Source organism: Molothrus ater, chromosome 15 (genome assembly GCF_012460135.2).
Source record: "Molothrus ater isolate BHLD 08-10-18 breed brown headed cowbird chromosome 15, BPBGC_Mater_1.1, whole genome shotgun sequence".
NCBI classification, from domain to species: Eukaryota; Metazoa; Chordata; class Aves; order Passeriformes; family Icteridae; genus Molothrus; species Molothrus ater.
In genome coordinates, this window is record NC_050492.2 from 14,974,386 (window position 1) to 14,997,805 (window position 23,420).

Sequence of the window (23,420 nt, forward strand, 5' to 3'; positions counted from 1 at the left end):
ATCCCTGCAGGCTCCACACCCCTTCTGGGAGCTGGGGTCCCATGGATGCAGGTTGGGGGGTGCCCGAATCCTGAGGGACAGCACCCAGCATGAGAGCTGGGGACTTGGTTTTGGGGAGTGAGCCTGGAGCTGAGCTGGGTGGGAGCTGCAGGATGAGAACAAGGAATACAGAAGAGGGGGGAGGGATTTCTCACCCCTTAATTGCAGTTAATGATTGATGAACATGCTTACTGCAGGAGGCAAAGGTCTGGCGGTGTCAAGATGAGAGAGCAGAGGCAGCATCCCCAGGGACACAGCCACAGGTAAGGGATGTCAGCCCCTAACCCAGCCCCCACGGGCACCCTGCTGCATGGGGGGTGTGGGGGTGTCTGTCAGCTGTGGAGCTGCCCACAGGCCCTGGCACAAGCAGGGACACCCCTTGGTCATGCCATGGGTTACTCTCGGACTCCAAGCACTGCTTGGAGAGGCTCTGTTGGGCACAAGCAGCGGAGCCTCCAGCCATGCCCAGGGCAGGCTCCTGGGGTCCCCCAGGCACACCCACAGTCCCCTCTACCTGGAGGTCACCCCTGTCCTCCCATGCCCAGCAGTGCAGTGTGCAGCCTGGTGTTTGCTCACCAGCCCAGCTCAGCAGAGGGGACTGTCCCCACCAGCACCTCTCACCTCTCCTGCCCTGGTGGCTGCTCCCCAGGAGGGGTTTGGGGGGCAGGCCTCAGTCTCTCAGGTGCTTGTTCCCTGGTGTGTGCCTACAGGCATCCTGGCAGGATGGCATGGTGCTCTTGGGTGCTGCTCCCCTTCCTCCTGGCAACAGGTAAGGACTCTCTTGGCATCTGCCATGGGTGGGTGGGAGGTGTTGGAGCTGCTTTCAACCCCCAATACTCTTTCTCCATTCCCTGGGGGAAGATACAACCCCAAACCAGCTGCCTGCCCCACTGGAGACCCACGGCAGGGCAGGGCTGGACAGCAGGGAAAGCGTGGGGGCTGCAGGTGTGGGATGGGCACAAGGGCACGAAGGCTGGGGGTTCCCCTGCCTGCCATGGAGACCCAAACCACGGCTGGGAGCTTGGGCTGGAGCTGAGGAGGTGCTGTCAGACGTGGGTGTGCCCAGCACAGCCATGGTGCTCAGCTGCTCTTGCCTGCAGTTTCAGGAAACACCGTCCCCATCATCAATTCAACCCTTTTCTATGTGCCTGAGGACCTGGAGCTGGGTGAGTAGGGGGTCTTGAGAAGGGCCTGGGGTGTCAGAGGAGTGACTGGGGGGTTCTGACACTGCCTGTGCCCCCAGGCCAGTTTGCTTTCCAGCTGGAGGCCTATGACCTGGACAACGACCCTCTCAACTACCAAATTGAAGGGACAGACGCCTTCTACTTCTCTGTGGACTCCAAATCAGGCAGAGTGACACTGAGGAACTCCCTGGACCGTGAGGTGAGGGCAGAGGATGGGGTCAGATGTCCCTGCCTGAGTGGGAATCTGGGGGTATGGATGGAGGGCAGGGCCTGTGGGTCACTCCCTGGCCCCAGAACCCAGCTCCTGGAGGGAAGGTTGTCCTCACAGAAGTTGGGGCTCAGCCTTACACAGAGATTGGGGCTCAGCCATCCGAGGATTGAGCTTCACCCTGGCCCTGACCAAGTCCTGCCTTGTGTCCCCTCAGGTCCAGGCCAGGCTCACCATCACTGTCAGAGTGTCAGATGGTATAAACTCTGAGGTGAGTGCTGGGGCAAGGGCTGGGGGACTGCAGGGGGAAGGGAGCCCCCCTGGACAAGGCTCAGTGGGTGATGCTGGCTGGCTAGCCAGGGTGAGCACAGCATGGCAGAATTGCACCCAGCTCTGCTGGCCACCATCTCCCACATCCTTGTGCCCTCTCTGACACCTGGTAGGTTTCCAAAAAAGTCACCATCATCGTGGAGGACCGCAATGACAACGTCCCCGTGTTCCAGCACCTGCCATATGAGGCCAGCATCCCTGAGGTACCTTTCTGGGCCCTCCCAGCCCCCTCGGGCAGCAGGGCAGGGGTGCTGGGTGGCTCCTGTGGCATGGGTGTGCCAGCAGTGGCACAACAACGGGCTGGGAACAGCGTGAGCCCACACCTGGGTGTGTGGTGACAGTGTGTCTGGGCGTGGGGTTGCCCGTGGTGCAGCCAGCACCTGGGAGCACTCTGTCACCAGGGCAATTCCCAGTGGCAGCCTCTGTGTCACCCTGAGACGACTGGGACTCTGCCCTTGCAATGAATTCAGGGTGTGCCCAAGCTAGCTGTCAGCCCAGGACACCGTGACACTGGATCAAGGGGTAGATGGGGTGTGGGGCTGGGTCCAACCCCATCCAGCAGCTCCAGGGCTGGGGTGGGCGTGCCCTCCCAGGGAGGGTCGTGAGGGGGTCCAGTCCCTGCCCAGCCTGAGCGAGGGCAGCAGCTCATCCCTGTGTGTCCCACGGCACTGGGCAGTACCTGCAGCCCTGAACATGCCAGGGCAGGGCTGGCAGGGCCCAGGCACAGCATCACCCCCTGTCTGTCACCACCACCCCTGTGTGCCCAGAACACGACTGTGCACAGCATCATCTACACCGTGTTTGCCAACGACAGCGACACTGGCAACGCCTCCAAAGTCAGCTACAGAATCCAGGAGGTGAGCACAGAGCACTGTGGAGGGGGTCACACCACAGCCAAACCCACCCCTGGGCCACCCCCGTGCTGCTGAGCTGCTGGGGGACATGGCCAGGGCAGACTCATATCTCTGGGGGTGCAGGGAGGTTTTGGGCAGTGGGTAGAAGGTGATTTCAGTTTCAGGCTGGGGATGAGCCAGGAGGTTGGGTGTAAATGTTGGGGGTCCCCATGGGCCAAGCCCGGCAGAAGGATGGAGATAGAGCCCCCATCTCTGCTGCACCACCTCTGCTCCCTGCCTGGGTGACACAGGCTGATGTCCCCTGCTCAGGTGATCCCAGACAACATGAACAATCTCCAGCTCTTCTACATCCTGAACAATGGGAGTCTGGTGCTCAATGGTTCCCTGGACTATGCCAAGAACACTTTCTACCAGATCAAGATCCTCGCCCAGGTGGGGACCATCCAGGCTGGGGGTGCAGGACTGCCAGGTAAGGGGGCTGTGTGACTGACAGGTGCTCTGCTCCTCAGGATGGTGGAGGATGGCTGCACAACGCTTGGATCATCCAGAATAGCTCTACTTACCTGTCCCTGACCATTACAGACGTGCCCAACCTGGACCCACGGTTCCTCAATGAGCCCTACTCAGGCTCTGTGCCTGAGAACTGTGACCTGGTCAGGAGCCTGCCTGCCCCAGTGTCATGTCCCTGTCCCTGGCCCTCCTTGGGGGCTCTTATGCCCTGAAGTGTCTGGGCCACCAGGCCTGTGGGCAGCTGGAGATGTCATAAGTCATTCCCTGATGGCCATGTCCCCACAGGGCACCATTGTGCTGACTGTCACTGCCATGGACCAAGACACAGGGGTGAATGATAACATCTCCTACATCATCACCAGTGAGTGATGGGGCAGAATGGGTCAGGCAGGGGATGACACAGTGGGATGAGCAGGAGGGGTGGTCAGGCAGCAAGGGGTACCCTGGAAACTGGTTCTGGGCATCCAGGCTCTGCCAGCCTGACCTGCTGGCAGAGGGAGGGCCAGGCCTGCCTTTCCCAGTGGCTACCACTGGTTCCTGCTGTCCCCTTGTCCCAGATGCCAGTGCTCCTTTTGCTATCAACAATACAACGGGCGCCATCACTGTGAGCGAGCCCCTGGACCGTGAGCAGCTGCCAAGTGATGAAGTGCTGCTGGAAGTCACAGTGAGTAGGACACAGCAAGGGGAACCCCATCCTCTTCCTCTCCCTGGGCCCCTCCAACCTGCTCTCTCCTCCTCCCCAGGCACGTGAGGAGCACCCAGATATCTACGGCAAGGAGGCCCAGGCCAGCACCTGGGTGACAATCTTGGTGACTGATGTCAATGACAACAAGCCCCAGTTCTACAGCTGCTCCCTGTCCAGCTGCAACTTCTCTGCCAGTGCTCAGAACAACTTCACAGGCAGCATCATAGAGCATTCCTCCACCAGACTGCCTGTGTCCAACCTCAACATTGTTGCCTACGACCCAGATAAGGTAGGAAGGAGCCTGTCCATGGTGCTGGGCTGTGGCGCTGGTGTCTGTCCTTGCTACACCACTCACCCTGGCTCTTGTCCCTCCCTGACAGGGTATCAACAGCAGTTTTGAGCTGAGCCTGCAGGGTCCAAATGCCAACGCCTTCACTGTGTTCCCCACAACGATTGTGGGCGCAGGGGAAGTCCAGATCCTGGTGCAAAACTCCTCCTTAGTGGACTACGAGATAAGCCACGTCATGGTGGTGCAGGTGGGACTTGTAGGGCTGGCCTGCTCTGTGGAGGCAGTTCCTGCTCCCTGCCTGCATTGGGGCACAGTGGGGACATGGCCTTTCTCTTGCAGAGCTCAGGAGTAAAGCACAGCAGGGCTCTGTCCTGGCAGTTTGTTTGGTGCAGGGGAGCTGGGCTGGAGTGTGACAGGTCCCTCTAATGTTTGGGGACTGGTGTGAGACACAATCCCTTTTCAATCCTGCAGATCATTGCTAATGACACAGGGAACCCTACAGACTGCTGCTCCACGGCCACCGTGACCATTGACCTCATCGACAGCAATGACCACATCCCTGAGTTCCCCCAGAGCACCTACAGCCTGTCTGTGATGGAGAACAGCCCCGATGGCACTGTCATCTCCCCAAACATCACGGTCAGGCACTGAGCAGGGAGTGGGCACACCTAATATCCCCAAGCAGGGCACTGGGCACACCTAGCACTTCTAGTACAGCTTGTGCTGAGGGCACTGATCTCTCCATACACACAGGAAGGACTCAAGACCAGTGGGTACTCAAGGGTGGGACCCCTTGCCCATGAGGGCCGCATTTTTGGGGCGCTCACTGCCAACAGCCACTGCCCCAGACTCATCACTGCTCTGAGGGCTGAAACAGACTGACCAGATGGTTCCTTCTGTCTTTCAGGCCTATGATCCAGACAGCGGTGTCCTGGGCCAGATCACCTACCAGCTGCTCCCAGAGAACATGTACGTAAGGACAGAGCCAGCCACACCCAGGGCATCACCCTGGAGGGTGGGCTCCACTGAAGGCTCTGTGTGTGTCACAGCCATAACGTCTTCACGGTGAATGCCACAACCGGCGCCCTGCTGGTGCACAACGGGACCTTGCTGGACAGGGAGACTCGCTCCATCTACTACGCCAACCTCCAGGCCAGGGACGGGGGTGGCCTGGTGGGCACCACGGTGCTGGAGATCACCGTGCTGGATGCCAATGACATGGCACCCATCGTCATCGGCTCCTACTTCATCTCTGTGGAAGAGGGGCAGAATGTTAGCACACAGATCCAGGTATGTGCCAGCAGAGGTGAGGGGGTTGACAGGGCTCTCAGAGGGGAGGGACTGTCCCCGAGGTGCCCCACAGCCCTGTTCCAAACGCTGACCTTTTCAGGCCATCGACAATGACATGCCTGACAGCCCCAACAGCAAACTGGGCTTCATGATCTTGCCAGGACTGTTCAGCAACAACTTTACCATCAATAAAGACACAGGTGAGATGCACAGCACAGAGCCACTGGACTGTGAAGCCTTGGAAGATGAGCATGGACAGATGGTGGTGACAGTGATGGTGTATGACCATGGCGAGCCACCGCTGAACACCACAGTGAACGTCACCATCACCGTGGGGGTGAGCCCTGGGCACAAGCAGGGACATGCTGGGGCAGGCTGGGGCTTAGAACTGGGACGGATGGGCAGGGCGGGGCTGTGGAATCTGTGGCTGTGGCAGAGGTGCCGTGTCTCCAGACTTTCTGTGGGGACAGAGTGAATAGTTGATGCAGGGAGGCAGGAGAGGGCTTGTGTAGCTCCTGCCTGTGGGCAGGCAGGTGCCCACACTCCTGTCCCCAGCTAGCTGTGGGGAATCCTGTTTTCTGGAAGGGCTACAGCCATGGGCTTTGTCTTCTGCAGGACCTGAATGACAACATTCCTGTGTTCCTCAACCAGTCCTATGAGTTCTCAGTCTTTGAAGACTCTCCAGGTAGAAGTTGCATGGCCAGGTTTGTGGGACCAGCAGTGGCCCCAAGTCAGTGCCCACTGCCCACTCAGTGTCTGTCTCCACCTGCAGGGTCCTTTGTGGGTGAGGTGAAGGCCACAGATGCCGACCGCACAGAGATCAATTCCCGCATTTCATTCCGGCTTGAAAGAGACATTGGCTCCAGCAACTTCTTGATCCGCTCAACCCGCCTGGGACCAGGGAACTACAGTGGGCAGCTGTCTGTAGACCCTGAGATGTCCCTGGACTACGACACGCTGCAGCAGAAGTTCTTCATCCTGACCGTGCTGGCAGAGAACACGGCTGCAGACAATGCCGGGGACAAGGCCAACGTCTCAGTGACAGTCCACATCCTCGATGTCAATGACGTGTCCCCCACCATCCTGCCAGGCTCGCTGCAGGACGTGTCAGTGGCTGAGAACAGGACACAGCAGGGTGTGATCCACACGCTGAACGCCTTCGACCCTGACACCAACCACTCGCTGCTCTTTGAGGAGCTGGCGGTCGCCTGCTTCAAGGGGGACAGCAGTGCTGGGGACGTGTGCTGGGACTGGTTCCTGCTGGCACCCAATGGCTCAGTGCTGGTGAACAGCTCGGACATCGACTACGAGGTGTGTGACAGGGTCCTGCTCACACTGAGGGTGGAGGATCTGTACACTGAGAAAGGAAACCGCTACAGCCAGAACGGTACGGCCCCAGTGCCCCCTCCTTCCCCACCAGGGGCATGGCAGGTGCTGGGACTGCCTCTCCCACCTCCCACAAGCACCTGTGAGCTGGGTGGTTTGGCTACAGAGGGAGGGTGTCCCCAGTTCTCTTGACCTGAGCTTTTTGGGAGGACAGAGCTCCCACAGGAAGCAGAGGATGGTGCTGCAGGGCTGCTCTGTTGGTGATCAGAGCTCTGCTTTTGGGATATTTGCAGAAACCCTGAGGATCATCATTATTGATGTGAATGACAACGTGCCAGTCTTCGAGGCCATCACAGAGACTTTTGGTGAGCAGCTGGGGTTGGCACATCATGTGGGCTCCTCGCTGCACCCACACATGCCCTGCCACATTCACCAGCAGCGAGGATTTTCCCCAAGCCTGGGGCAGGGCTGAGAAGTGCAGGGGCCAGGCTGGGGTTACTCAGTGCTTTCCATGGAGGCTGTGGGGGCAAGGGCAGCAGGGGGTGCTTGGAACCCTGGGGCTGTGTGGGTGTGGGGTCTGCAGCAAGTCTGGCTGCTCACCAGCATGACTGCACCATCCATCTGTCTGTTCCTGGCAGTGGTTGTCCCCGAAATCTCTCCTGTGGAACTGCAAGTGGCTACTGTGAAGGTGAGGAGCTGCCTACCTGGATCTGTCAGTCCATGGAGCTTTGTTCACTTGTCCCATGGGCAGGCAGGGGCCGTTCCCACCCATGCTCCTGCCGTGCTCTATCCCTGCAGGCCACAGATGCTGACACAGGGCTGGGGGGAACCATCACCTTCTCCATCGTCAGTGTGGTGTTTGTGGAGGACAACGGGGGCAGTCGGCCCTTCGAGAACCTCTTTGGGGTGTCCACAACACCTGACAAGGGCGCCTACATCGGGAGTATCCGGTGAGGGCGTGGGGCTGGGCTGGGCTGGGAGGGGGGATGCAGCTCAGCTCCTGCCTGCTGCAGGGCCAGTGTGGGCTGCAAAGGGGACAAAGCCTTTCTAGAGTCCTGCCTAGGCATGGAGGTAGGATGGAGCTTGAGGGATGGCAGGGCACAGTGCAGTGGGATCACTGGTGTCCCTGTTCTCACAGAGTGGCCAGCAACCTTGATGAATCTCTGAAGGGGCAGTACAAGGTGACGGTGGAGGCTAAGGATGGTGAGGAACCGGTGCACAGAGCCCAGACCGTGCTGAGTGTGAGTGTCACCCCCAAGCCCTGTCCCAGGACATCACCCATGCAGGCCAGCTCTGCTCACCCCTGGTCCCCACACACAGATCTTCACGGTGGATCAGAGCTACCGCGTTCGGCTCCAGTTCTTGACAACAGTGGAAGAAGTCCAGAGTAACTCCGAAAATATTAAATTGTAAGGGGTGCTGGGCTGGGCTGGGCTGAGCTGGGGGTGCATGGATGGACCCACCAATGTGTCTCTCAGCCTCATGGACTGTGAGCAAGGTGGGCCAGGCAGGTCCCCACCAGAGGAGGGGGATTCAGGGGGTCAGTCTGCTTCCTGTGCCCATGAGCAGAACAGCAGGATGTCCAGCCCAGCTTCCCCCCCACCTCTCTTGTTCCTAGGGCCCTGACCACAGTGACCAAGGCAGCAGTCTATGTGGTGGCCATCCGAGGCATGGAGGACACCCGTGACACCCAGTGAGTGGTGGTGGGGAAGGGGACATTGGTGGTGGCATCAGGGGTGTGGGCAGGGCACCATGCCCTGCACCCCAGCACCTCACTGACCCCATCTCTGTGATTCTGCAGCGTGGATGCCAAGTCAGTGATGGAGGCCTACTTCGTGTACAGCAATGGCACTGCCCTGGATGTCAATGACCTGATCACGTGAGTGCTGGGGTTGTGCACGGGCACGGCCTCGTGCTGGCACCAACCCAGCTGTTTACACCTCTGCTTTCCTTGGCAGACTCATCCAATCTGACCCGGTGGGCTTGGCTGAGCTGGTGAAACTGGGCCTGGCTGTCATTGTGAGTGGGGCCAGGCAAAGGGCAAGGGGAGAGGGCAGCAACCCCTCTGGGGCTGGCTGGGGGGTTTCCCTGGCTGGAACTGTGCCCTCACCCCTGCTCTGTGCCAGGGCCCCGGGGAGGTGGCAAAGCCCACCAGGGAGGTGGAGCTGATTGGCATTATCGCAGGATTGGCAGCATTCCTGCTCATCTTCATACTCATCATGACCCTGGTTTTGGTGCTCACCACCAGGAGGTACTTGACTGCCTGCACCCCCTCCTACCACCCCCCACCACCCTCATCCTCACCAGCACCCCCAGACCCATCCCCATCCTCCAACCTGCCCACCCCATCCCACAGCCCAGCTCCTCCCTGCCCCTCTCACCCACCCCATCCCTGGGCTCTGCAGCTACAAGAGGAAGCTGAATGCCATGAAGGCTCTGAAGGTGGCCACAACATTCAACCCTGCAACAGCACAGCAAGGAGCTGGCATCCCTGGGACCAACCAGTACAACGCTGAGGGGTGAGTGGGGGGCTCCCTGCAGCAGGTGGGGAGAGACCAGGCTTGTCCCCACATCCAGGGGCTGCAGTGCCCCAAGGGGCAGCACTTACCTGCCACCCATCCCTGACCAGGGCCAACCCCATGCTGAACCGCCCGCTGGATCCCTCCCACGACCTGGGCTTCCATGAGGACTCCATCTCTGTGACCAGGTGAGCTCTGTGGGCAGGTCCCAAAGGCCACAGGCTGTCACCTCATACCTCACTTCTCCAGTGCCTGGGTCCTTTTTTACCTCTCACTCTGCATTCTCACAGCATGAATTCCCTGGATGAAAATACAGTAAATGCACCAGCAGATGACAACTTTGAGGTCGAGGTAAGTGTGCAAAGAGCTGCCAGTGCTTGGCAGCTGGGAGTCCTGGCAGCACCCTGCACCACCTTCTCTCTGCTGTGGTCCCCAGGGCCTCATGGACCCTTTGTGTCCTCTACTCTGCACCCCTCAACAGAGGGGAAAGGAAGGACGGGTGTCCCTGCCCTACACATCTGTCCCAATCCCTTCTGACCACACTCTCCTCCTGCAGCAGGTCAAAATGCAGCCAACAGACCCCACTGACAAGGAGGTGCTGGTGGCTGCCCTGAACATGAAGGAGCCCACCAGAACAGCATACCTCAACACCACCTTCACCACCACGGACTTGTGAGCGGGCTCACAGGGCACAGCAGGGCCAGAGCAGGACTCAGGCAGCTGCTTCAGTGTTGATATGTTCAGTGTCTGGCAATAAAACTGTTCCACGGGGGGTCACAGTGTCCTGTGGTCATCAGCCCATCTGCCTGGGGGGCTCAGTCAGCTTGGAGTCGTCTCTCCCAGCATGAAGTGCTGGTTTTGGGCCAGCTGGTGCCAGAGGGGAGGTGCCACTGTGGGGCTCAGCCAGGCTCCTTGTCCCCAGGACCCTCTCTGCCCCGGGGGAGGGAGGTGCAGGCAGCCCCCAAGAGGTTTGTGCAAGGTTTTATTACCCAACATCCACACTGACAGACTGATCCTCCCGCCCCTTCCTCCCCCCGCCCCACCCCCAAAAGAAATGAAGAGGAAAAAAAGAAGAAAATGGGTGATGAAGCTGCAGCGCTGGTGTGCCACAGCTTGGCAGTTCAGGGCTGGAGGTGAGCACAGCCTGGGGCAGGGTGGCAAGGGGATGCCCCAGGGCTCCTGGTCTCCCTGGCACGGCCGTGGCACTGGTCCCACAGCCCAAGGCACTGAGCAGAGCCAGGTCCCAGCGAGTGCCACGGCACTGAGTGGGCACTTGCCACGGCCCTGGCTGCCAGCTGGCACTTCAGCAAGCCCTTTGCAGCCCCACAGGGACAAAACAAGCCCAGGATGTACAGTGTGGGTTTAGGTGGGCAAGAATTTACCTTAACGAGGGAAAACGGCTGCAGTGGTGACTCTGGCACCTTGAGCCCTCCTGCACTTCTGCCCAGAGGGGTGGTGCAGCTCTCCAAGCACCCCTTGTCTGCAGCCTCCTGCCCATCAGATGCTGGACATGGCCCTGGGCCCCCCTTGCTGTGGCACTGTGGGGCTGGTCCTTTCCATGGGGCCAGGCTGGGGGAGCCAAGATCCACATCTTGGCAGGACACTGAGGTGCTGCCAGCCACAGGGATGTCGGCCCAACCACGGGGATATTCACCCCCCCTGCAGACTGACCCTTCACTCCCAATGCTCCTCAGCCTAGCAGAGCACAGGCAACGTAGGAAGAGTGTTTGAAAAGATGGTCTCAGCCCCACAGGCCACCATGGGGGAGGTGGCTCCAGGCAGGACGTTCATGGCTGAAAGTGTCTCTTAAAAAGCTCCAAAAATGCAAACACGGTTCAATAAAAGCTCCCCTCCCCCCCACCCTGTAAAACCCCAGCTGTAAAAAGTGGCAGCGTTCTGCAGTCGTCGTGTCCCCAGCTGCCGTCGGAGAGGGGAAGCCAGCGGGCCCAGCGGGACATGTCCCGGTGTCCCCAGCACATGGGGCCTTTCCAGCACCACTGGGGCAGCTGGACAGGCCTGGAAGCAGGGCAGGCTTCATGTCCACCACCAGCCGTGGTCAGGATGTGCTGCTCCCAGGCAGGTGGAGCTGGGGGCCATGGGGACAGACTCCCCAAGCACCTCCAGCCACGGTGACAGGCACGAGCAGCTCTCCATCACACACGTGCTTGGCCTCTGTCTCTCTCAGATTTGAGATCTGTCCTGGTGCCCTGTGTGGCCGCATCCTCCCAGCTCCAGGGCACCCACAACATGGCAGTGGGGCAGAGAGAACAGGGAAGTTGGGGGATTGGTGCTTGCCATGGGTGGCTGTGGGGACCCACACATGCACAGCCACGGGCTGGTTGGAGTGTGGCCAAGCCCTGGACAGGCAAAGCAATGGCAGGGCGATGCACCAGTGTCTCTCCAGCATGGGAAGAGATGCTCCTGCTTGGGGTGCCAGAGTTCAGGGCAGCCAGCAGCAAGCACCCTGAGCCATCTTCAGACTTGTGCCATGGGCAGGAGATGCACAGGAGCAGCTGCCTCCATCTGGAAGGAGCCACGTGCTTCCTCGTGCTGAAAAAAGCCACCAAGCACAAAGACAGGGCACCAGTCTCATGTCCCAGGGCACCTCCATGGGGCTACACTCACGGGGGAACCCGAGGCTGACAGGGAGGACCCCAGCAAAGGAGATACCTTGTCCCAGTGTGCAGTGCTCCATCACCACCACAGCCCTGCACACTGGCACCGGGTGTCTCGGGACGCCAGGGCAGGGACCCATCCCCACTTTGGAGAAGCCCCGAGGCACCCCCACCCTGCCAGCACAGGCAGCAGCTCACTCCATGGCAGGGCCGGCACGGGAGCAGCACCGGGGCCGCCGGACGTTCTGCAGCAGAGCCCGAAAGACGCTGGGCTGCCTCTTGGGCTCGCCCTTGCGGGGCCCGCCCTTGACGGAGCCGGTGCGGGTGTCTTGCGGGGTCACCACCCCCTGCCGCCCGTGCTCCTCAATCTGCTTCTCCAGGTGCTTCTGGATGGCCATGCCCAGGACCTCCACCTCCATGGAGGCCCCATACACCTCCCACGTCATCCCCTTCTCATCCCAGCTCACCTCCCGGATGGGCTCCGGAGGCTCCTCCTCCACCACCTCCGGCACCGTCCCCTTCACCTGCACCTCAGGGTACGAGGTCTGCGGGGACTTGGCCACCGGTGTCATCGGCCCCGTGGCCACTGAGCGGGTCTCCACAGGCATGGACACCTGCATCTCCGCGTCCTTCATGGAGGGCTCGAGGCGTGGGGCTGCAGAGGCTGCCTCTCTCTTGGGGAAGGTGAAGGCAGCAGCCCCACACGGGGGGCTCATGGGGCTTAAGGCCACCGACACCAAGGACACGCGGTTGTCCACTTGCGTCCCCATGTCTTGTGTCCCAGTGTCCTGGGGCGGGGTCACTTCAAAGGAGTAGGATTCACAGAGCTGCTTGGCTGTTTGGGGCTGCTGGCTGCTCCCAGCACCCACATCCTGGACTGAGCTTCCCTCAGCTTTGCCCTGGCCCAGAGCAGTGGAGCTTGGTCCTGCCTCACTTCGACCCCCAATCCCTGCAGTGCTGGTGCTGGGGGGGTCTGCTGTGCATCCCTGGGGGTGCTTGGGAGCCTCACTGCCCTTTGTCTGGGGAGCAGCACCCAGGGATGTCCCTTTGCTGTCCTGGGGCTGCTCCTGGCTTGGAAGCTCAGCTGTCCCGGTGCTTGCAGTGGGCTCCACGAATGCCACATGTTTGGCAAGAGCTGCCGTGCTCCCCATGTCCTTGCTGGTTGCCTGGAGGCAGGGATCAGAAACAGGGGAAGTGGGGGCTGCTGCATCCTCCTTCTGGGTGTTGGGGACCCCCATCCCTGTGGCACCACAGGCAGAGGCAGCACCACTTGATCTTCCGCAGCTCCCTGTTGCTACTGCCACACTCTGCTCTGTGCTGCTGTCCTGGAGAAGTGCGCCAGGAGCTGGTCCTGCTGATGATGGCACCTTCTTCTCTGCCACTGAGTTGGCCTGGGTGCCCTGAGACTCTGCCTCAGGCACACAGCAGGTCCTCATGGCACGGGCTCCCGCAGCACAGCCGGAGCCGGGCAGGCACTCGCCTGCCACGGGGCAGCCAGGGGAGCTGGCACTGGGCTCGCAGGCGTCCTCAGCCCCAGCCTGGCAACTCAGCACCTGCAGCCCCTCGGGCTCCTTAGCGCTGCCCATGCCCAGGGAAGGCTTCTCCCATGCTAGTCCCGCCACGGGTCTGCAAGAGAGAGGATGGGGCAGTGAGGAGCGAGCAGCACACAGGCCCCCATCACACCTCAGCTGCCCACTGCTTTTCTCCATGCCACCCCTGACAACAGGTTGGGTGGCCACCTGGAGCACTCGCTGTCCCTGGCACAGCCTGTGTGGTGGCACACGGTGCCCAGGCACACGGGAAGGGAGGAGCAGTGTCGGCTGCCTACCGTAAAAGTCAGCCTCCTCCCGGCGCAGCAGGACCGGGAGCGGGATCCAGGCGCTGCTGGGGCTGCTGGAGCGGGAGACGCGGTGCAGGCACCCCTGCAGAGAGAGTGTGAGCTGGAGAATGGTCCTGGGCACCAGGCTGAGGACCAGGGGGCTCGGCAGCCCCCTCCTGTCAGTGGGAAGCTGGGGGCAGTGAGGGGTGAGAGAAAGCTGGGCCTGGGGTCCAAGGGAGGCTGCAGAGAAGGGCAGGAGCCCAAGCCCTTCCCTCTCCACGTGAGGGGAACACGGTCCAGTGTCACCTGGCTGTCCCCAAACCCTTCCCAGCCCCACGGGGCAGAAGCAGGGCAGGAAGCCCCAAACATTCCGGGAGCTCTGGCAATGCCAGGGAGTCCCTGCAGAGCTGGGAGCACACGCGTCCCGCAGGCGGGGGGCACTCCATGCCTCCGGACACGGCCACCCGTGGGTCCCGAAAAAGGCAGAACCGAGCGGACACAGCTGGAGCCGAGCGTGTTCCCCCAAAGGGAGGCGACAGGAGCGGGGACCAGGCGGTCACCGACGTCCCCCAGCAGGGCTGAGCCCGGAGGCGATGATCCCCGCCCCGTCTGTAGGTTCCCACGGAGCACCCCGATCCCCGGAGGGCCGCGCCGCCCGGCCCCCCGACCTGCCCCGACAGCATCCCGACCCCGCGGGATCAGTACCGTGCCCGGTACCGATGCTCCGCGAGGAGCTGCGAGCCCCGGCACACGCGTGTGCACACGCACGGGCACGCACACGCCAGCACATGGCCACGGGCACACCCGCACGCACGGACACGCGTGTGCACGCCCCGGCCCCTCTTCCCCGGCCGAGCCCCGGACAAAGCCGGCACCGCGGCAGCCCCGGCCGGGAGAGGCCGACCCGCCCCCGCCGCCCGTCCCGGGGCTGCATAACACCCCCAAACCGCCCCCCCCCACCCCCCCCCACGCCGGGGTGCCCGTACGGGGCGGGCGACGGCAGCGCCCGGCCCGGTCCCGCCACGTGCGCCCCGCGGCCGCCGGTACCTGCGGCGGATCCTCCCGCCCGGTCCCGTCCTGTCCCGTCCCGTCCGGCCCCTGTCCCGCTCGGCTCGGCTCGGCGCGGCGGCGGCAGCGGCGGCGAGCATGCGTAGGGCGGTGGCGGCGGGGGCGGTACCGTGCCCCGGGCCGCTCCCCACGGCTGCCGCCCGCCCCGGCACCCCCAGCAGCAGTGGGGAGGCGAGGGAGAGCCGGCTGCCGCCTGGGGAGGGGGGGTCCCGGCACACCGCAAGTCCCCCGGTGTCACTGCTGTCACCACAGCGGCCCGCCCCGGGAGCCCCCCGTGATCCCAGAGCCCCCCCGGTACCCAAAGCATCTCCGCGCCGTGTGCCCCAGGAACGAGCATCCCGGCACTCCCCGTGCACTCGGGCACAGCAGGACACACAACCGGCACCGGCAGAGTCAGGGGATCCCAAACCTTAGCGTAGGGTCCCGTGGGTGGGGGTGAGAGCACCACAGAGCCCAGTCCCCCTCCTACCTGGTGATGGAGGCGGCCGCTTCCCTCCCGGGCATTCCCGGGGCCGGGGCTGCGCCCCGGTCAGCCCGAGGGACCGGGACAGCGTGCCAGCGTGGCGGGATGGAGATGGGCTCCCGAGTACCCCTCGCCCGAGGGTGGGGGAGGACGGGGAGGGAAGAACGGCCCCGTCTAGCTCCCGGCAGCGCTTGCCTCTGCTCCCGGGCTCAGGCTTTGTCTAACTCCTTCCCACGCACTCCCGCTCGCGCTGCGGGGGGGAAGGCGGCCTGCTCGCCTCACCTGCATCCCCCCCTAAAACCTCCAGCTGACCCCCAAACCGCCCCTCAGCGTCCTATGGGACTAGGCTCCCCTCCCCGACCCAGAGATGTCAGCTCAGAGACAGGAGCTATAGATCTATAGGGTCCGGAGGGGTGGGTGCTAGGGTTAGGCAGGTTTCCCCAACCATCTTAGAGATAACGTTAGCACCGGCCCCCCAGCCCTATAGATCTATAGGGTAAGGCTGGTTCCATGGGAGCTGGCACACCTGGTTGCTTGGAGACAAGGGAGGTTGGAAATGCTTCTTTCAGTAAACAGCCAGCCTGGAACAAAACCCCGAAGGCTAAAAATAGGGAGGCAGGATATGGAAATTAAATAAAAATCCTTGCCCCCCTCCCTCTCTGGGGCAGAGCGAGGCACTGCAATGTCACCAACGGGCACTCCAGGAGGTGGCTGGGGAGGCTGGAGGGGGGGGTGTACCCCTGCGCCCATTCATGTGTCCCCTCCTCGAGGTGTTGGTCCCCACACTTGGTCCTGCCTGCTGGTCCCAGTCCTGCAGCATTGACTGGACCCAGCTGCATGCCTGCAGCGGTGGGGGAACTAACTCACTGTGGGGCACCGGTGTGGGGTTACATCCCATGGTGCCCTGTATGGAATCAGACCCAGACCCCGGCACATTCGTTTTTGGATCCAAGGGACACCATGGACTGGGGCAAATCCTGGCAAAGGAGGGGACAAACACCCCTTGGCCTCTGGCTGGGACTTTGCAGCCGGCAGGAGGCTGCGGGGTCACATCCTGCTGCCATTTGCTTCCACTGCCCCTCTAAGCTCCGCCAGCCGCGTCTCTTCCCATCGGCATCTTGCCACCAGCGTGTCCCCGTCCCACCAGAGCTGGCTGGGGCTTGGGGGGCCGGGGGGGTGAGGAGAGGGGCCATGGGGAGCATCTTTTCCTCCCCGCAGGCAGCCTTCATCCCAGGCTGGCTGCCTTCTCCTCCTCCTCCTCTCCCCGCCCGGGCACCTCAGGGCTGGCAGGAGAACAATAGCGAGGAGGATGAGTAAGATGGTCCCCATTGCCTTGGCAACGCACTCCCGCGCTGCCGGCTCGGGAGGAGCCAGGCAGCTGCCTGAAAAGCGCCTTCTCCCTCAGCGGAGGGGGAGCTGGCGCAGGTAGCACCGCACCCCCTCCCCGGGCCCTGGCCCACCTCCCACGCCGCACGGGCAGCGCCACGTGAACGCGCACCGGGCTCCCCCGCAGCCGCCGGGCCCGCACACGCCGGAGCGGCAGCGCACGGCCCCGCGCTCGGCTCAGCCCAGCCCGGCTCCCCGGGCCCCGGCTCTCGGTGCCCGGCTGTGCCCGGGAGCGGTGGGACACAGCCGGCAGGCTCTGGGTGGGAATGTGACCCCTGCCAGGAGAGGGGGTCCCGCGGCCTCTCGGCACCTCCACGCACGGCTGCCCACGGAATCGGCGGGCAGAGGTGTCGGGTGAGGAGGTGGTGGGGCGTTCGCAGATGGCAGTGACAGGGGATGCCCAGGGGCACCGGGATCCCATCTCCAGCCGCAGCCATGTGTCCTGTGCTGTCCCCCAAGTCGTGTCACCAGCAGGAGGACCCTCAGTGTGCCCAGAGCTGTGAGTGCCTTGAGGTGACAAGGATGTTACACAGGGACCCTGTTACCCAAAAGCACCAAGCACCCTAAAAACAGTGCTGTTTTCCCAGCTGCCTTGGTGTGGATATGCTGTGGGGGCATATCTGATCCCTGCCACCACCTCATGTCCCAGGTGTCCCAAAACAGCCCCTGCCACAGCCCCATGTGATGGGAGAGCGCTGCATCCAGGACACTGCAGCCTGGAGCCTGAGAACATCATTCAGGATGTTCCTGGGTACAGACAGGGACACAGCCCCAGGGCCAGCTGGGGGCAGAGGCAGGGATGGGGGAACAGAGAGGCCCAGCTCTGCCAGCTGCTCTGTGCCACTGAGAGGGACCCAAGCATAGCATCAATCAGCCGGAGCTGGGTGGTGACACTGGGGAACAACCCAACCACACATTTCACCTCTCAGCACAGGACGAGGGAGAGCTCTGGAAAAGAACCAACACAGAGAATCATATAAGCAATGAATGGTTTAGGTGGGAAGGGATCTTAAAAATTATTGAGTTTCAACATCCCTGCCATGAACAGGGACACCTTCCTCTAGATCAGGTTGCTCAGAGTCCCATCCAACCTGACCTTGAATGCTTGGAGGGATGGGGCAGCCTCAGCTTCTCTGGGCAACCTCTGCCAGGGCCTCACCACCCTCACAGGGAAGGATTTCTTTTTAATATTTAACCTAAATCTATCTTCCTTCAGCTTACAGACATTCCCCCTTGTCCTATCACTCCACACACTTGTAAAAAGTCCCTCTCCAGCTCTCCTTAGGTACTGGAAGGAGCTCTGAGGTCTCCTCAGAGCCTTCTCCAGGCTGAACAGCCCCAGCTCTCCCATCTTGTCTCCACAGCTGAATGCTCCAGCCCTCTGATCATCAATACACTCATCTATCACAACCAGATGCTGCTGCTCCAGAAGAGCAAAAAACCTTTCCTACAGTGCCTCTGTGCCTTTGTGGCAGACAGGCAGGGACTCTTCACTTCTCCTCTCTCCTCTCCCAGGGGTTCATTTCAGCAGCTCAATCCGTGCCCATGAAGTGAAAGCCCTGGCTACATTAACAGCACACAAATGCACAGTAGTGGGTCAGTACAAAGGGAACACAAAACACACGGTGACTTGGGCATGGGATGGGGCCACAAGTCAGAAAAGCTCATTAGGTGCTGTGAAAAACAGCAGGGCTTTGGAAGAGCAGGATGCCCCCCTGGGCACAGATGAGTGAGGGCATGTCTTGTTACAGAATACACCCCTGGCAGCCCGGGATGTTGGTGTTGATCAGAAGTGTCCAGCATCGAGCTCCTCAGATGCAGTCTCTGTGCCTGGGTTGTCATGGATTCAGCTCTGGCTGGTGGCATTTGTGGCAGGCTCAAGGTCCATATCCCATCCTGCCTCCAGCTCTGCTCTGCAGAGGATTCATGGCATTACCAGGGAGCCATGGGAGGCATGGGGGAGCCGTGGCCCCTTGCCTGGATTCACCAACACAGTCACGATTGCCAGAGTCACTTCCTCCCCCTGGGGAGCAGGTGAGCTGGCAGAGAACATCTGTCTGCCTTACCCAGCCTTTCCCAGATGTTCCTTTTTGTGTTGCCATGGTGGGTGTGAGGATGAATCCAAGGAAATGCTGGGTGAGTTCACTCCTCGTTTCCCTGCCGACAGCCCATAACTCACGCTCCATTTGCACAGCCCTCCCTCTCCGTGCCAGTGTGCTCTGACGAGTGGGGGGAGAGGTTTGTAGTGAGTAACACTCACCCAGCACTGTGAAAAGCAGCTTGGGGCGGCACAGGGGGGTGAACTCTGGTTTATGGGTCGGTGCATCTGGCTGGAGACACGCTGAGGGAGCCTGGAGTGGGGATGCTCCCACCACTGCCTGCTGTGCTGGGGGAAGGGGCAAATCAGCAAGGGCTTAGAAAGGCAGTGAGCAAAGGGAGCAGGAGTTCACACATCTCTTTTTTCCATTCCTGGGTCCCCAGCTGCTGTGACTAAACTCCCTGGAGCCAGCAGGCAGGGCAGGACAGCTGCTGGATGCTGTACTGAGCTCTGTGATTTTTCCTGGGGCCTCTAGTAGCAACTGTGTTTTGTTGTTCTTGCACAGGAACACGAGCCTGAGAAAATAACAAGGCCTTTTACTATAGAAAAGCCCAAGAAGGAGTTTGTAGGTGGTGGGTTTGTCCCTGCTCTGTAAGCAGCATGTGCTGGCAGTCAGGAGAGCAGGCAGCAGCTTCCTGGCCAGGCAGATACAGGAGTGTCACCCTGGTTTTTTAAGATTTTTTAAGCCTTCTGATGTTGACATTCTTGTAGTGAACTTTCTCACACACTTTCTGTAAATAACTCATTGTTTTGCATTCCTTTATAGAGGAAGAAGAGTTGATAGACTGTTGGTTTAACCAGTGGCATTGGAGAGGTGCCACTGTCACCCTCCAATCCACTGTCACTTTTGGAAAACTATAAATGTTGGAGTCAGAAAATAAACGGCCCTTTTTTCTCTTTCACCTTGAGAACGGTGTGAGCGTGTGTTCTTTTGTGTCCTATAGCAACACAGGAGCTGCCACCATCGCTGCCTGTCACTATCCTGGTGCTCCACCATCCCTTCACACCTTCCTTTGCCTGCACTGAGAATTTGGAGTAGAGGGACCCTCAGGATTGTCCTCCTACTGAGCAGGGCCTCACTTGGACATTATCCTGTACTCCCACTGGCCTGCTCAGACTCAGGGAGGAGTGAAGGTTTCTCCTGCCTCAGCATGTGAGAGAGAGTTCAGTGAGTGCTGACCACAAGGCAAAGACCTCTACACTCCCTCTTGGCAAGGGCCAAGGCAAAGACCCTGTGAAAGCCAAAGCCATTCATGCCTGAGGAAATCTGGGGTGGCCCTGGGACGTGGGCAGCACCACACTTTGGCCAGGGGACTGCTTGGTGTGCCAGAGACCATGACCAGCCCGTGGAAATCACCCAGTTCTAGATACGCTTTGGTTGGAGCTCAGCAAATGAGTTGCAGGACAAGACGTGGCTGATTTTTCCACCTCCACAGGGCCTGGGATTGGTGTGCTGGCCCCTGATATCAGTACCTGGGGAGTGGGAGATGGATAGCAAACACCTACACCCACTCAGTGGGGCACTGGGTAAACTCTGATTGCACCAGTTTGGAGCCCGGAGCTCAGTGGAACCCTGAGAGCACCAGCACTGCGTTTTCTCCTCTCCTCCCAGGAAGACCTTCCCTCTCTTCCCTGCAGACCAGGTCGAGCTCACAACTGCGGTGAGGTGCTTCCCCCTGCTGAAACGCCAGGAGCTGCTGCCCCGATCCAGCGCCCACAGCTGCCCATTCCCGAGGCCATTGACAGGGAGGAATAAACTGGAAAACACACAGCTCAAGTGCTGCTGGCACCCTGTGTATCCCTCCAAGCCCTCTCTCCTCACAGCAGCTCCCTCCTCCGTGGAAAAGGCTTTGAACCAAGGCTGCACCCTGAGCTGCTACCCTCAGGAATAGCCCTGTCTGTGCTGATCCTTTTTCTCTCCACACATCCTTCTGCTTCGCTGATACAGCTGATACAGCAGAGAATGAGACAGCTGGAAACCCTGACTACTCTGTGGATAGTTCTGCTGAGTTTTGGGACTCGTTTTGCAGTGTCAGTTTTGCTTTTAGGAGCTGTACCAAGCTGGTAAGGGCTTCGGGGCAAACAGTGGAAAATCCTCTGTCCCAGTAAGGAAAGTTGATCTCCCTCATGGCCCTGCTCTGTGTTGGTGCTGTGGCAGCCAATTGCACAGGAGTGTGAGGTGCAGGATTGCTCAGATTGTGCCTGGATGCTGTGCGGTGCCCACCAAGGGATTGTTTCTCACTGGAGCTGTTTTCTATCAGGATTGGCTCCTAGGAACTGAACAGCATGCTGTGCTTGGAACATCACGTCCAGGAGCTCTGGAGGTGATAAAGACAGGATGAGCTGGAAGGTGAGCAGACTCTGCTTTTCACTACCCTCCCACCAGCCAAGGATGGTGTCCTGCCAGGTCCTAGCCTCTATCCAGCCAAAACATTCACCAAGAACAGCTATGCTGAGGTTTCCATTTGTGCTTTTCAGCAAAAGCTCCTGAGAGGGAGCTGTCACCAGCACAGAGGGTCAGGTTAAATGTTTGTCCCCACAGCTTCCCTCTGCCCACACCCCCCATCTCTGCTCCATGTCACTGGAGGGCTTTGGCAAAGTGGGCTGAACACCTGCACAAATCTGGTGCCTGCTGTATCTGTGTGGGAGACGCAGACAGAGCCATTTACAATTCCAGAAGGATCAGCACCAAGGCCCTATAAGACTATGATCAGCTGAGTTGAGCCCAGTCACCCCAGTTCTTTAAGGGGTGGTGGTCAGTGCCTGTCCCTGAAGTGCCCACAGAGAAGGTGGCTGTCCCTGGTGTCCTACAGACACAGCTCTGAGGGCTGTGCTTAACTCTGCCAGGCTGGGGACAACAGGACTGTCCTGCACATTCCAGAGCCACAGCACCATAGCTGGCTTCCCAAAAACAGATCCACATGCCAACAGCATCCTGGAGATGTCTCACAACACCCTCATCCCTGCCACTGTAGAGAATCAGCTCAGGAGGGAGAACACACCCCAGAGCAAGCAAATGTACAGACCACTCGTGCCACATGCTCCTGACAGACCCTGCATTGGTGTGCGAGTGGCAGCAGCACAGCTGAACTTTGGCTTTAGGAATTCAGCAGCCCAGGAAGGTGCCACAACACCACACTGACATCTTGCCTGCTGGGCCAGAGGGATGGAGGTGGAGGTAGCAGGTTACATAATTTGGGGGAAGGAAAGCCTGAGCCCCTCTGTTTGCTGGCAGGGAGCAAGGATCATTGGAATGACCTTGGCTGGCTCTTCTCCATTCTCAGTCTTCATTGTTTTATCAGATCTTCCCCAGGGCAGAGGAGAGGATGCTCTTGAAGGTACTGGGGCGTCACTGTGTTGGCACTGAAAATCACGGGCAGCAGAAAAAAGTGAGCAAATTATATTTGGACAAATACCAGCTTCCTCCCACCACGTGTGTAGGATTGTCCTACACCATGGAACAGTCAGCTGAGGTACCTGAGGGCTCTTTGCCTCACCCATCCTTGTTCTTGGGCTCTTTGCCTTGCTACAGAGACCCTTGGCTATATTTGAGGGGTTCCCACCTATGGCACCTCCTCACAGCTCCTGGCAGGTCAGCACAAGGCTCATCTTCCCACAGTGACTCCCTCCATCTCAGATAAGGCCTCATGCTCAGCAGTGCTCCTTGTTGCTGCTGGGTCCCTGTCCCTCTCTCTGTTCCCACAAAGCTCTGTCCCCATTTCCAGGGTTGTGCCAGGCTTGTGCCTGGTGCTCACACCTGGCACAGCCTGCATGGGGCCCTCTGCCCCCCTCTTGCTGCCAAACCCTCCTGGCACACAGCAGCCTCACAGCTCTGCCCTCTCTAGAAAATTACAGCCATGACTGCAAGTCCAGCCCAGGTGTGGGCAGGGAACCTGGTGCAGGTGTTCACTGCGTGCAGAGAGGGCAGCTGCAGCTACAGACACAGCACCAGGGGAGCTGCCCCATGAGGGTCACAGCCCTGCTGTGCAGGGGGTGTGCACAGAGGGGACACCCTGCTTCCTATAAGGCATGGTTGGAGCAAGTTCCCTCCCTGCTCTCTGGCTTCCAGCTCTCACAGCTTTCCTGTCTCCCCCCACTCTGCCTCTGCCCCAGCCCCTTTACAGCCTCCCTGGCACTGGGGCAAGCCATGCTGCTCCTGGTTTGGGTCTGCTTGTTGGTGGATAGCAGAATTGGCAAGGGAAGGAAAAAATGCCCTAGGGGAACAGCCAGCCAGCCCCCAAAGAGCTGTTTCAGTCCTTCCAATAACACACAGTGAGTGCTATGAGCACTGCTGCAACCAGAGCCAGGCTGGGATTTGCTGGCATCAGCAAACCTGTTGTGAGTCCATGCTGACTGCTGCAGCTTCACTCCTTGCTGGCAAAGCTGGAGCCAGCACAGGTGGGGGATCTAATCTGATATTCATGGCAGGGACACTCAGCCCAGCCTGTCAACCCAGCTTGTGATGCAGTCAAGGGGCTAAAGGCCAGCTGGGGGTCCAGGCTGGGTTGGTGGTCCTGTCCTAGGAGAGCTGAAGACCCAAGGATGGCACTGTGGGGTGGGCACAGGACCTCCTGCCATGGCAGACATCCCACAGAATGTGTGACACCCACCTGCCCTTTAGGTGGTCACACTGCATCTAAACAAGCTGTGAGTGACAGCCACGTCCCCTGCCCCATGCCCAGGGGCCATGTAAAAAGAGGGGAACCAGTGCTTGAGCTCAGGGTTGCGTCTACCCTC

At 60.2% G+C, this 23,420-nt stretch overlaps 2 protein-coding genes across 3 annotated transcripts; one reads left to right on the plus strand and one right to left on the minus strand.

Annotated features, from left to right (window-relative positions):
• The first annotated feature begins 210 nt into the window (after nt 1–210).
• CDHR2 (cadherin related family member 2) lies at nt 211–9,998 on the plus strand. Its single transcript, XM_036392072.1, has 32 exons — nt 211–302; nt 750–808; nt 1,140–1,205; nt 1,283–1,422; nt 1,649–1,702; nt 1,875–1,964; nt 2,529–2,618; nt 2,925–3,047; nt 3,125–3,268; nt 3,411–3,486; nt 3,683–3,789; nt 3,869–4,099; nt 4,191–4,346; nt 4,571–4,738; nt 5,007–5,068; nt 5,149–5,389; nt 5,490–5,726; nt 6,005–6,074; nt 6,162–6,776; nt 7,009–7,080; nt 7,354–7,403; nt 7,514–7,665; nt 7,854–7,956; nt 8,036–8,124; nt 8,334–8,408; nt 8,517–8,594; nt 8,674–8,734; nt 8,842–8,966; nt 9,121–9,234; nt 9,345–9,422; nt 9,525–9,585; nt 9,791–9,998. The coding sequence occupies exons 1-32, from the start codon at nt 211–213 to the stop codon at nt 9,908–9,910; spliced, it is 3,999 nt and encodes a 1,332-aa protein (XP_036247965.1). The 3' UTR covers nt 9,911–9,998.
• Nucleotides 9,999–10,243: 245 nt separating this feature from the next.
• Nucleotides 10,244–15,403, minus strand: GPRIN1 (G protein regulated inducer of neurite outgrowth 1). Of its 2 annotated transcripts, none has more exons than XM_036391864.2 (3): nt 15,206–15,403; nt 13,678–13,771; nt 10,244–13,475 (listed from the first exon to the last, which is right to left on the minus strand). In XM_036391864.2, exon 3 carries the CDS (start codon nt 13,433–13,435, stop codon nt 12,044–12,046), a length of 1,392 nt encoding a protein of 463 aa, XP_036247757.1. In that variant the 5' UTR covers nt 13,436–13,475; nt 13,678–13,771; nt 15,206–15,403; the 3' UTR covers nt 10,244–12,043. The 2 variants fall into 2 exon arrangements, with proteins under 2 accessions (XP_036247757.1, XP_036247758.1); XM_036391865.2 differs by lacking the exon at nt 15,206–15,403 and adding an exon at nt 14,716–14,874.
• Between the last annotated feature and the right edge of the window lie 8,017 nt (nt 15,404–23,420).

Bases quoted from the DNA above. Each gene is read 5' to 3' on its own strand.
- CDHR2 (XM_036392072.1), top strand. From the start codon at position 211: ATGATTGATGAACATGCTTACTGCAGGAGGCAAAGGTCTGGCGGTGTC. The intron at 3,790-3,868 runs GTGAGTAGGACA...CCTCCTCCCCAG, and splicing joins AAGTGCTGCTGGAAGTCACA to GCACGTGAGGAGCACCCAGA. The intron at 8,125-8,333 runs GTAAGGGGTGCT...TCTTGTTCCTAG, and splicing joins AACTCCGAAAATATTAAATT to GGCCCTGACCACAGTGACCA.
- GPRIN1 (XM_036391864.2), bottom strand. From the start codon at position 13,435: ATGGGCAGCGCTAAGGAGCCCGAGGGGCTGCAGGTGCTGAGTTGCCAG.